The sequence below is a fragment of the Chelon labrosus genome (genome assembly GCF_963514085.1).
Source record: "Chelon labrosus genome assembly, chromosome: 22".
Lineage (NCBI taxonomy): Eukaryota > Metazoa > Chordata > Actinopteri > Mugiliformes > Mugilidae > Chelon > Chelon labrosus.
Genome location: NC_140355.1, coordinates 4,008,506 through 4,022,919, shown reverse-complemented (window position 1 = coordinate 4,022,919; position 14,414 = coordinate 4,008,506). Strand labels below are relative to the sequence as shown.

The 14,414-nt window shown below is 39.4% G+C and overlaps 1 protein-coding gene across 3 annotated transcripts in view; it reads right to left on the bottom strand.

Moving 5' to 3' along the window:
• The window catches only part of tjp2a (tight junction protein 2a (zona occludens 2)), a 31,385-nt gene extending 18,158 nt beyond the window's left edge, over window positions 1-13,227 (bottom strand). The window contains exons 1-2 of one of the 3 annotated variants that reach the window (XM_084572339.1): window positions 13,058-13,227; window positions 5,738-5,867 (exon numbers count right to left, since the gene is read on the bottom strand). In XM_084572339.1, coding sequence (XP_084428465.1) covers window positions 5,738-5,740 — 3 coding nt within the window. In that variant the 5' untranslated portion in view covers window positions 5,741-5,867; window positions 13,058-13,227. Of the gene's footprint in view, window positions 1-173; window positions 341-3,002; window positions 3,140-5,737; window positions 5,868-13,057 lie in introns of those variants that run through there. The other 2 variants (XM_084572338.1, XM_084572337.1) reach the window with 2 other exon arrangements.
• Window positions 13,228-14,414: the final 1,187 nt, after the last annotated feature.

Here is a 14,414-nt window from a genome sequence, read left to right as displayed (position 1 = left end):
GATGTCCTCCTTTACCGTGGGAAAATACTGTAACTAACTTAAATCTCTGGATCCATCATCCACAAAATAAAACTTGACTCAACTCAACCCATTATAGAATCACTCAGGTCCAGCTGCCTGGCTGAGACACCGATCAGATCGAATCCGAGCCATAGTGGCAGAATCACACTCACGAGTCCCTGCAGGATACGTATGGTCTTGACCGCATGGGCCCATTTCCTGTGCAGGCTGAGGACGGTCTTCATCGCTGGCGCTCTCCGACTTTTCCTCTGTGTCTCTCCCTGTTCACCACCAGCGGTGCTCTGGCAGACTGATGTGCGCCACAGCCTCCTCCATGGCCACAGCTGCACAACCACCAGCAGCTCTCTCCCTGCATCTGCCCGCCTGCCTGCCTTTGACGTAAGAGGGATTCTGCTGGCCTACATTCAGCACAAATCCCACCGTCTGCAGACAGTGTAAACACACAGAGACACCAACTCTTGTGCAGGCAAACAGTGGTTAAACACCCACATTTTCCTCCAGGAACGCAAAAAACTATCTCACAACATATTTTAAGTTTGATGTCTGCTCAGACCTTAAAATAAACCAGGTACTGCTCAAACTTTTCGAGATGAATAACCCATTAACAAAGACAAACCTACATTAAATGTGCACAGAGTTTGAATCTAAGTTAAGACAACAGTTGTGATTTCAAAATGTTGGGATTTTTGGGGGGATATGTGAAGTGGAAAGTGAAATTAGTGTGCTGCTGACATCTCAGGACCAGGCTTAGTGAAATGGGGCCATGACTCAGTCAGCACAACCATGATAACCCACTTTTCTGATCTTCTGGTCTACAATGGGATACTTTAGGACATGAAGCAAAAGCAAAAAGGAATGTGTAAATAAAAAATGAGGAACTCCACAATACAGAGAAAACAACATGGAAAGACGCCTTGTTTTGGCACTGCCCCTTGAAATATCCATCTGGAGTTTTATCTTAAATCGTTCTTCTCTAGTCAAGGTTGTATGTGGGGACTGAGGCAGAAGAAACACATTTTGCAGAGTATTAAGCCTCGCTGCAACCAAGAGGAAGAAGCTTTTTGTATCAACAACATCCCTCTGCACCAGAGAGCCAACAAAAAAAAAAGAATACAGCGATGTATGAAGAGAGGAAACATATTAACTCACGAAAATAAGATAAAAGACTTGGAAGCAGACGTCGGAAATGCTTTGAGCAAGGCCAAACCAGTTTGAATCAGACTGTCTTCTTGTTCTATGTGATATGATTGTGAATGCTGCTTGGAGGCAGACCTGCTGGATAAGTCGTAGTCCTGAGTGCGGGCAATTACATAACAAAACACAAACACATTTCCACTAATGAGCAGAGAGGTTGAGATACTGGGTCATAATTGCAGGATGCGACTAAGAAAACAAATTATTTACAGAGAGAGTTTACTCTTCATAAGCCAAGAACACAGGGTCTGGTCGAAACTCAAAACTCCACGGAAAAGAATCCTCTTTGGGTGACATCCAAACTCAAACACTGTGCAAAATCACACTACACTTCATTGAGTTCATACTTTCCTATTCATCTTTAATTTTTTGTTCTCACATCTTTTTCCATTTCAACTAACATATAAACATATAATCAGTGCCGATAATGCATCAGAGCTGCAAATAAGCAGTTTTAATATATTACGGATTCATTTATACATTTTTAAATGCCTACAAGTGGATTGTTATCTCTTACCAATAGCCCAATGCATCACGCATGCTTATTTTTGCCAGTGACTATCTGATTATTCAACTAATTGTTTAAGCTCGAGGCCTCAAGTTTCTGTCTATGCGTCAAGTAAGGATGAGTATTGTTAAATTTTCCAATTCAGTTCTAACACCAAGGGAGCTGGAAACTAGATAAAGGAAAAGTGACATAGTTTAGTGACTTTGAACTGAATGTGAAAAGACACTCAAATTTGACTGCACTGACTAGGTTTAACGTTAAGAAAAAAACACATTCAACTCACATTTTTCTCAGCTCTACCTACCAGTGACTCATACAAACATTTTACTTTTTATCTCTGTTCCTCCCAAATAGTTTGGATTCACACAGCCTGAATACTCTGAGGAACACAACTTGCAGATAACGTAACTACAGATGTCCGGCTTACAGATAAGGATAAACAGACAGATGCAACATAATTCAGTGTCAATCTTTGCATAGTATCTATTTGCTTACAAACGGTTTGAGACCTTTCTGAGCTGGAAATGTAATTTTATAAAAACTCTTTTTAACGCCTTATTTGTCATCTAGCTGTTCTGAAATTCAGATGTTAAACTGGTACTTACTAAAATCCTTTCTTATATTATACATTAACCTTAAAGCTTGTGTACTGCTGGCTGCTAAGAGAATCGTTGTGCGAGTCTGCCCCCTACTGGCGACAGAGCTACATTACATTAGAGAGGCACAATAGAGAACACCATATAGTTTTAACTTAAGGTAAAAATAAAATAAAATAAAACAAAATGAAGCAATTGCGTCGAGTTTGTACTGACTGGTAGTTTGGTTTGTATACACCATATGCCTCATTACTGTTACCTCTGGAAAGAGATCATTTAAAATGCACATATCCTACAAACCAAACGCACAATTAAAAAGAAATATGTTGTTTGGACCATCAAATGAAAGACAAACATCCATAGGAAATTTATAAATAAAACTAGGCGATGAAATCAACAACATCGATATGTAAGTTATAGAGTTTAAACAAAATGTAAAAAAAGGGGTTTGTTAACTTTAACCGTGTTTGTCCTGCTAAACCGTTAACATAGCTGACAGCGATAACATCAGGTGCAGCAGGAAGCAACAGGCTCCGGCAGGGATTCATGGAAACTCCCTGTTGGTCAACTACATTTCCTCAAAGATATAAACAAAAAGTACTGTCGCGGGAGTAAACCAGCGCTACCATATGTCGACATTTGCATTTACTAGCACTTTGAATGTAGCTATGTAAAGTACTTACGGTAAAATACTGAGTCGCATATCTGCTCAGAGTGAGCGGCCCCCCTCCGTTAACAGGCATCACGCACTTTGAACTGTCCGGGACTGGTACTGAAGATTCAAACCAAACTATGACTAGTCAGGTATATCCGGTCGTATGTTAGCCGAGGTTGTTAAAAAAATAAAATAATTGTAAGTTTAAAGTCTGTAAAAGTCTTGCCTGCCTCACTTCAGATGACGCACTTGATCCACTAAAATCATTAGACATCCAGGGCAAAAATTAGCGCCGGGTACTCCTAGCTTGGTACAGATTATACCACATGAGACCCGGGGGGGATTAAAAAAAAATAAGAGCAACTTTGATAGATGAAGGCTAATCCAAACATTGTTTTATAACTCCGACGTCACTGGATTTAATACACTACTTATTTGATTACCAGTAATAACAAACCGTTTGTAACACTATAGATACATGTCTGGAAGGAGCTTGTCACTCTAATACCGCTGAGATGGACCAGTCCAAAATTCCCATTGATTTTTAGGCAGCCCGCTGTGAGGCTCCCAGACAGACAACAGACTTCACAGTCAAACTGAGGCATATGATACAGATAGAACAAAAGCATTTAAGCAGATACATGTATTTCAGTGTGGCATACAACAACTACCTCTCAAAGGATACTTAAAGCACATCACTATAATCCTAAGAAACCACCAAAACTTTTTAGGACAAAATATATAGTTTCTTATTTATCCAAGGGGAAATCAATCCATCAGTGGAAAAGTACACTTCATTATTCAAAAGTATATGGATCCCTGAACATTATATCCCTACAATTTGAAGCCTCACTAAAGGATTTGCTCCGAATCAGGCACACATGAATTAGTGGTAAGATAATACTGAGGATAAGGCCTGGCATGCAGTTGGCATTTGAGCTTATTCCAAAGATGTTAAATGGGGTTGAGGTCAGAGATCAGTGCTGACCAGTCAAGGTTCTCCACAACATTTTTTTATGGACATGGACGTTGTGATGCTGAAATAGTGAAGAGTCTTCCTAAACTTCACACAATTGGAAAAGGACTAACTTATTACCACTGTATGCCAAAGTATGATTGATCCATTAGAACCACATTCTGAGCTACGAAAAACAGCCCCATAGTAAACAAAAGGTATGTGGCCAGTCATGTAGAGAGTCATGTAGAGTTATGTGAGAAATGTAAGGCTCCTGTGCAGGAGCAGCTAAAGTAAAGGTCAAGATGACAATGTGCAGCCGTCCCACAATAACCCATTGTTTTTAAATTACCGTTGTTACCCTGAGTGTGTGTGTGTGTTTTACTGTCCATTCAAGCATGCGCTTATCTGGCATTTTATCAGCATGAGAGAAATCACAGATAGGAACACCATTCTTAACACCACATGGCATTTTCCTTTTAAAATCCACCTGTTTTACAAATGACAGAACATTTCTGCTTGAAAAAAGTCAACAAACACTTTATCCATATCTTTGAGTTCAAGGGCAGCGATGCTGTATGAATTAAATAATATCAATAGAATTTCAAAAAAGGTCAATCCAGTGAAAACATCACATTTCACATGAGCAGAAATATGCCAAATATGCCTTAAAATAGGCTATTCTAATGCAAAACAGCTTCACTGGCCTGAATAATATGTGGGGCCAAGTCATTAGAACAATGAAGCTTCCGGGATGTGACATGTCTCTCTGGTTAATCATCATCCTGGACGCAGGAGGGGGTCACTACTGCGTAGCGTGGCTGTATACAAATAAGGGAGGAGAGAAGAAGTCTGGGAAACAGACGAGTCACTGAACTTCATATCTTTAAATCATCAGTGAATCAGAACAGAAGCCGCCTCGTTTGCAGCTTACAAACTATTTTTGGACAAACTAAAAAAAGCAAAAAAAAAACACTGAATTCATGCATTTTCGGATCACCCAGAGATAGGATTATGAAAGAGTTTCATAAGACCAAACATCCTACAATTTTCATCAGCAGTGAAACACACAATCACTAAAGAGATATAAAAGCACAACAGTCATCAAATCCAACAAGATCTGGGGAATGTTCAAATGATAGCAGCAGTAAACACCCAATAACAGGGACACTGTCCACTGTGTCCAGTCATTACATGTGCAAAGGCAAAACGACATGAATTTCAATTCATCAAGCAACTACTGAGCCATGGATTCAGTTCAGCTAAAAGCAAATGTATTGAGTAATAACTTAATATGGTTCATCACAATTATTAAAAAAATAAATCATTCTCAAGTAGTCATTCATTTATTTCTTTACAATGAACACGTCACAGATTTACATTATCTTGTTCAAGAGTGTCCTGAAAAAGACGTGTGACAACAAGAGTAAGTGACAGGTTAACAACATAAAACACAAGATTCAGAATTGGGGACGCCAAAATCTAATACTTATATCAAGAAGTTTTACAGGTGACGTGGCAGTCTGAGATAAAATACTTGGCAGCAAACACTTATTCCCGCCTAAAGACATTAAGGTGCAGCACAAGCAACCTATAAAAAGACTCCAATAAGACATGCAGACTCACTGGAGCAGCACATACTAGCATGTAGACACTACAGTCCCTGATTGAGCAGAAGCAGGCTCTAAGAATATTGGGGACTGAATATGAGGCTCTGTGACAATGCCACTGCGCAGCCAGAGAAGTAAGGTCCTGTAATCCGGTGGAAATGCAAACACAGTCAAATAAGTCAAAGCCAAAACACATACCATCGTGATAGCCGAGTAGCTGCGCGAAGAGAGGCGGCGAAGATACAAGTACTGGGCTTCTCTGGACCAGCAGAACTTGCGGCCGGACTTGAGGAGGTCAGTGCTAATCTGGTCAGAGCCAGGCTGGTCCCTGTGCACACACACACACGAGAAATACAGACAGCATGTTACTAATGGTACCTTTGGTGTATTTGAACCAAAATTAGTAAGAACATTCAGAATGTATCACATTCAACATACAGGTTATTGTATTGTTATTCGACAAAAATAGGTTGTGTGTATGAAGAATGCTCTGACCATCAAACATTTATTTGTAGAATAGTTCTGAAATATTTAAAAAGGGATGTCTCAGAAGTCATGTTGTCAGAGTGAAGTGTTAAGTGATGCTTACATGGGTATTCACCAGACAGAAGGGGTCTATTTTTATATGGTATGAAGAGGAATTTGTGTTGTGTAATCACTGTACTTCAAGACTGCAAAGACTACATTTTCTGCGGCATTATATTCAATATTAATAGTTTAACATATTTCACAAGTAATACTATATAAGAACTTGTGCAATTTAACATAAGCAATATTAACTAAATATTAATCCAATACCACCAACCAAATGATCACTGGACAGATTACAGTGTTTGCTCATTTAATATAATAAGCTACATGTATTTCAGCCAGGTGTGGCTCTGAGTTTAAGCCAGATTCGAAGGAGAAGGCCAGACTGACACAGATAGTACTGATAATGAAACTATTTCCTGGTATTGTTTTAGCTTTGCAACAGTAACACAGAAAGGTATTTAAACGGTCTGATTGAATACAGGCACTTAAGACAGCAGTGTGCAGAGAGTGAAGATGCCTCGGCATGACTAAACCTGCAGTGTTACACACATTTAAATGATGAGCACAAACTTGCAGGATTCAGAGAAACTACGAGGAAGCTGCCATTGGGCCTCTCCCATCTGAATACGCTGTGTAGTGTTCATTACCCTGTCATGTCCAAGTTTCAATTAAAATGGCTTTCAAGCATTTCAGTGTCGCATTTTCAAAACACTGGTGGACAAGCAGCAAGGATATTTAGTCCTTAGTATGAATAAAGCTTCAAAATCTGTATAGCATATTTTCTAAAGTTAACTCAATGGTTTTATTTGTTGACTCTCTTCCCATTTTTGAACATCTAACCCTGTTTTTGAGATCATTTACTATGGCTGGTAACTATACAGTAGTTTTGCATAGTGGTGTTGTCCACTGGGTGCCGTCTATGCTTCACACAAGTGTAGTGACAAGTGTAGAATACGGACATTTTTTTTGACAGTGACACTAAAATAATAATGATTATAACTTAAATTTCAAGATAAACATGGGATTAAAACATTTTTAATCCAACCTCATTACCATCTATACCTTGTACATCCACATATATCATCCAGATATAATAGATTATATAGATTATAGTGTATTTTATAGTTGGTATAATTTTAAGGTTATTTAACATCACTGTAACAATCCAGTGATCATTAATCTGACTATTTACTTGAATGTGGACATTGGCATATAATGACAAATCCATACAAAGTATAAGAAGAAGGGTACCAAAAAATAAACAAATCAATAGAGAGGCAAAGTTCCCTCCACTTGCTGTGGACACAGCAGGACTTTATTTTGGAAAAAAAAATAATTGTGCGGTGGTCAGAGAGCAAAATACCATTTAGTGTTGGTAATGGTACTACAACTCTTGTATCAGACCACAGACGTCACCATAATAGCCGTCATCTTGGCACATTTCAGCGAGTATTTAAAGAGATAAAAATAGCTACTACTATCTACCATCGGTCTCTTTAGCTGCTGTGGATCGCTTTATTTCGGATGTGTGGTCTTTCTGATTATGTATTTACATAGTCTTATCTTTCAATAGTTTCAAGACAGTCAAAGCAATCTGACAGACAACAATATGATCAACTGCTAAACCAGTCCATCTTGATGAAAAAAAAATGAAATTTTGATTAAGGTAGTCTATCCCCAAATACAGATACAAACAAATAGGTATTTTTCACTCACCCTTTGGGTTAGGGTTTTATTTGTGACTTTGAGATTGCACTGAGTCTGATAGATCTCTGTCTCTACTACTCTGCAGTTTATCTAGAGTAACTGGAACATTGTTGTTTATGTCATTTCCAGTGCTGCATCCCACTGAATAATCAGTTTGTCTCTGTTGTAATGGGCAGACTGATGGCTGCAGGACTTGAGCAAATGAAACCAAAACTATCCGCATAAACAGATACCACTAGATATAAGCATGGCATTTTATTCTATAAATAGGACATGTTACATTTGTCAGTTGTGCATTCTGAATTAGACACTAAAATGTCCTCATATTATAGATGTGTTAGAAATAAGCATCATCATCTATGTGCAATACACTACTCCCACGGTGTGCACGCTGTGTGCATGCTAGTGAAAATGAAACTCACCCCGGGGGTCTCCATAGCTTTCTGCCGGGTGGCAGAAGCTCCCGTTTGTTAAGGGGTACAATCCCCATTGCTGCCTGCATGATAGTGATGAACTTCTTAAACTTCATCTTCTAACCCTCTTTTAACAGCAACACAAAGACTGCTGCAACACTTCCATCGTCCGTCTTCTAACAGAGTGTAAGACCAGAGGCATACTCAGCATCTCCAAATGTCTTCTCATCTCCTTCATGATCGAAAATACAAGCTATAAACTCCATTCTTGAGCATCGGTTTCTCCGTGACAACAAGCCAGGACCCAGTGGCATGGCTACAACAAGTCCTGTTCTCCAACCGCTGACTCTGACTGATGTCCTTTTGGCTTTTTCTGGCGACGGAGGATAAAAGGAAAACAAACGGCCACGTTCCTGCCAGGCGGTGGGCTGGCCGAGAGGGGATGAAGGCACGTCACTCTTACATAATTCTGGAGCTTCTTTGGACATTACACTAATGAAAATACAGCTTCTACCACCACCACCACTGCTGCTGTCGCTGCTGCAGCCGCTGGGATAATTGTGGTACTAAGCCCTGACAGATCATGTATGCTCTCCGCCCCCTTCTCCTATAATCCCCCATCCAGGCTTAGTCTTCTCGCCATTTACACCCATACAGACCCATCTACTTCACCCTCACATCCTCACACAACCCTCCACCGGTGCCAACCCCTTCTGAAAGATTATTAATGACAAAACTACTACTAAGCAACTTTAAGCTGTAGTCACTCTGCAATTCAAGATTTGAGTCTGCACAGGGACAGGGTTGATGAGGAAACCACATTTTCAAAGCAATGGGTTTTTTAAAAACAACAAAAATGGCACAAAGGAATAGGATGCCTCCCTAGATATACTGTACACACAATACTTGGTGGTAGGTTAAGTACATTGTTTGTTTTAGTCCTTTAATGACATATATTTTCAATAAGAAATGTTGCTCCTTTTGGAGTTGATGAGAATCAAACAGCTTTGAGGAAGGCAAGAAGAGAGAGTTGCACTGTCCCAAACTTACCAACAAAATTCCTAAAAGGAAAAAAGGTCTAAAATATGTTTGTTGTTGTTTTTTTTTTAACATGCAGACATCTGCAGATGCAATGTGCCACAAGTCAAAGTGGCTGAATTTCATGAGACAAAACTGCAAGCCAAGAACTTTCTTTTTTAATTTCCAGTAAATCTCAAATCATATGATGCCTTGACTTGCAGGTTGCAGCACATTTCTGCACAAAAGTCTAAATATAACCTCACTACTCTGTCCTTGAATCTTGATCTGTAGATCAACAACTGTTTCACACGTTTTTCATTTTTGTCATTAATTAATTTCCGTAATGCAGCCGCTACTCATTTTCCCTGAAACGGAGTACAATCCTTCACTCACACGTTCATGTAAACCCCTAGTGTGTAGGCCACGCCGCTGCACGGATTAAATGTCTGTATCTTGTCATCCCCGAGTCACCAGATGACAGCAGGCTGCCATGTCCTTAGAGGTTTGAAATAAATAAATAATCTTTGTGGCCTCTTGATGAGTTGCCGGCCAATGCATACTCCGGACAGGATTTATATTCAAGCAGCTTGTACGTCTGGATTACGGCTCTGGACAGTCGTGCCATGGGAGCTGCTGTAGATTTCACTGAGCAGGAGAAATCCCTCAGCACTCCGGGGGGGGCTGAAAATGCCAGAAGCCCAGCGGGAGGGATGCAAAAATAATAAGTATCTATTTTAAAAAAATGTTGGGTAACAACAATAACACAAAGGGAAAACAAGCAAAAGAAGATTTCTTTGGCACTCACGCGAGCTCAGATTAAGAGCATTGCGTAGACTCAAAGCACTACTCAGACCCAACTACTAAACTGTGCAAAATTTGCACAGTAGCTTGGCATTCACAGGTGGTTTTATCATAATCCAACACAGTGCATATCACAGAGAACACTCATCCGCCCCAGACTGCAGCCAGTAAAAAGATTGTGAGTTTGTGTAGATCGTTAGACACACTACACAAACCAAAATGTGCACACACAAAGGTGCACAATCAGTGCTTGATGAGTGAAGGTGAAGGTGCCAAGACCAGTACAGCTCCTACAGTCGAGGCTAGTTGCCTAGTAACCTAATTTTGAAAAGAAAAAAAAGGTAATTATGTGGCAGATAATCGCCATAAAATCAAAATAGGGCATTTTTACAGCTCTATTTTTTTGTACAGCTTAGAATGTTTCCCCTGTTGTATTGTATCGACACACCTTTCCCTGGCTGTGGCAACCTCAGTGGGCTCAGCTAAATAACAGAAATACTTTGGTGTTTAATTCAATACGGTTCAACAGCACCACAAACTACATCCTCCACAATGATCATCCAGTTGAACCCCACCTTTTTTAAGCTGTTTCAATATAAAGTCACTGTTATATTAGAATGCATTCCATTTCACTAATCCATCTAATGCTTTGCCAAGTGAGTGCACATTTATAGACAGAGTTGACAACAAATTGGTGAAGAGGGCTTAGCATCTCGGCTAGGCAATTCTCAGGAAAGGCAGGAATAAAAAAAAGACCCAAAGGAGTGAACTTTGTACTCCTATTCACCAAGTGAATAGACAATGTTTCCAATGAGATAATTTGCAGATGTCACTTCACGTAATGACTTTAAAAAGCGATTATAGTCTTTAATAGGCATTACTCCACAGCCATAATTCTGCAGAACTAACAAATAAATGCAGCCCATCTGCACTCTCAAACATCAAACCTGATGAAAATCCCAACTGAGAGATACTAACGTCACGCCACCAATTGGATGTAAATCAACTAGTCAGTTGGAACACTCATTTTCTTTCAACTGAGCAAATTGCACTGTTCTGTGTCAGAAAAACCAAGCCATTTTATTATAATAAAAAATATATATGAGACAAAACCCATTGCAAATACATTGAAATGTATTTTAGTTTAAACAGAAAAATTCAGGCCAATTTGAAAACTGTATATTCAACACTGATGACAATGAATCTTTTATAATATTTGAACATTGCATTCAAATCATAAGCCCTCATCCACAACATGGTACTTTGCTAAATCCAGACAAATATCAGAAATATGTGTAGTATATCCGAGTTGAACTGAGGATGTGACCTGCATCAAACATGCGGGTTAGGGCTTTTACTTTTTAAAAAGGCTCAGATCATTAATTATGAAAGAAGAGCGAGGGGGATACATTCTTCCGGCTAATTCCTGTGTCGCTGCATGTTTTCACTTTTTAATAAACTCTGAGAACGCTTTCTATTTTTTCTTCTGTTTCCACAGGGTGAGCAAATGTGGCTAGTTGTTTGGTCTTCTTAATGCTTTTACATAAGCAGTTTGTTTCTCTGCCCCTTGTCATTTCCCCACGTGTAGCGTTGTACTGCTGCACTACTAAGGCCCAAGGCCATTATGCAATGTCAAAACGCAATGCATGTGCAGGCCAGATGGAGGGACACATGCCACTCACAAATCTGTGAGAGTGCAGACACAAAGGGAAGAGATTGACAGAGAAGAGAATCAGTGTGGACATGCCCTCCACAGGTATAATCTGGATCACCAACAAACATAAAGACTCACAAAACATTACCAGGCCAAAATATTCTTATCGTTTTCAGTTTAACTGGAGTCAAAAGTCCATTCTCCCTGCAGCAAATGTTCCTTTTTCTTTCTGCTTTTTTTTTTTTTTTATCTGGTCCTGTGCTTTCGCTGCGAAGAGAGGTCCATATTTATCCGTGAATAGGGCCAACAATTTCTAGCAATTCAGGGCTTTACTGACGCAAAGCTTTCATTCTAAAATTAAATAAAATTTCTAGCATTTATTAGACAACATGAGACACGAGTGTCAATAGAGCAGGTCTGTTCAGTGGGCCTGGTTTTAACTGAAGGACACTTTGACATGTGGACAATGTGATCCAAACCGGCCTTGCGATTACGCAGGGTACAAGCTCTGCCTGCGGACTCAAACGTCACTTTTCGCATTTTGACATGTTACAGTTAGTTTTTTAATTAAAATATGAAAGTTGCCTGTTTATTAAGTCCGCCTATATAAAACCAGTGCAGTCTAATACAGCAGTCCCACGTTAAATTGATGATCAGTTTGTGTCAAATCTGTTAAGAGAGACGTGAGTTGTATTCTGTTATAACAATCAGTGTTTCTATTGTGTTGTCCACCTTATAAATAGTATGTCATTGAAGGCTGGCTGCAGAACAGAAACATAATTTTATATAACACAAATATATATAAATTTGGTACCTATATTAGGTATAGGTACCTGATAAACAGGCAAAAGTGTCCAAATAACAGGTTAGGCGTGTACCATTAATGGAGTAATGTAGCCGGCTAAAGTGGAGGGAAAGTAAAGTGTAGTGCTTCCCTTCAGTGAAGTATTCAGTAGTCTGTATTTAGTTTCATAAACCCAAGGTTTCAGTTGGTCTACATTCCTGATACCTGCTGCTTAAATTGCTGGCCTGGTTGCCAACTGGTGGAAAAAAAAAAAACTCACACTAGCTAGCCAGTGCAACACTAGCCTGCTGTGAGTTCACACAAGTTAGTACAACCATGACAGACAAAGACCGACACCGAGGTCTGGAAACAATGTAGGCCACACTTGGCGTTTGGCTGGAAAAATAAAATACCAGATAAACGCAAAATATAAGACTTAAGCCTTAGTAAAATAAATAGGTTTATTACTTAGACTGTAGAAGTGGAAAAGTAAATCCTAAGCCTTCGCGTAGGCAGCAGTTTAATGTCCTAATATGGCAGTGAGCGAAACTAAAGACGGTGAAAACATGTCGACATTCAGGGCGAACAATACCGGACCTACTTACCAGGTGAAACTGCGGCCTGTGTCCTGTTTTTATGTCTCCGCAGCAAAAGTAATCCCCCAAAACTCGAACCAAATGCGAGGAAGGGCGAGGAAGACGAGGACTTTGACAAAAAATTTAGTGGGGTGTTTTGTTGAGGTCCGAATAATGTGATTTCCTGGTTCTCGCAGGTATGTGGGCGTGGCTTAGCAGTTACAGGTGTGTTGTATGTGTGTGTGTGTGTGTGTGTGTGTGTGTGCAGGGCTGCAGCTCTGCTGTAGTTTCATGCGTGACTCCCTTTGGGTGCGGTAGGTTGTTTCATTCCTCTGAGTCACACACCACGAGAATAAGGCATTAAGACTCAGTTTACGACACAAAAAAATACACTTAACTTAAAAAGCACATGTGCGTGTTTCCCTGTATAATTTTAGCACGTTACTTTTTCTCCTTAAACTGACAGGAATTGATTGATATCTGATTATAACCCCTAGTAGTAATTACATTAAAAACGATGTCTTTTTAATTTGTGTATGCATTTCCAGGAAATGAACACATAAAATCGTTAGCTACCGTATTTGTCATAGCCTTGTTTGTACAGTCAGTGGTCATAGTATGTGTGGAGGGTCATTTAAATGGTTGTAAGCTATAAAAGTCTAATCAAATGATGGGCATTAATACTTGACACATTTAAGATCTATCAAGCTATCATGATCATCAAAATTAATTATTTCAATAACTGATATTTAAATAAATGTATTTAATTAACCAGGGTGTACCCCACTTCTCGCCTGATGACAGCTGAGATAGACTGCACCCCCCCCCCATGACCCTTCATTTTACAGAAGATGAATGAATGAATGAATGTTTTATTAGTAGGTCATATTGACTGTATGTAAAGGATATAGAAACTACATAAACAATCAGTGATACAAGTGATCAGTCGTGAATATTTCTGATGGTTAGATGCTTTCCCGATCTGTCAGTCATACTTCATGGCCTTCGTCAGGTGACAGAGTTACCTGTGCCACAAACAATACTGCAGTATACACTGCATGAGTGTAATATAAAAGCAACTGGTGTGACTGGTTTAACCTGCTCAGTTTAAGACCCTGTGGTATGTCTGATCAAAAGACAAATAACAAAAACAATGCTGTTTACAGTCTGCAATTAGCCACTGTTAGAATGGAACCTGTGTATTAACACTTTATATTAATTATGCTTGAACAACTCATTCTACAATGTACACCACATCTTACTACTCTTGGGAAATTGATTATTAGTAACATATCTCATTAGATAGAATCATGGCTTATCAATTTAAATGCCACACTGTGCATAAATAGCCGCTTCAGGTACTTTTTTTTGTTTTTGATGCATAGTC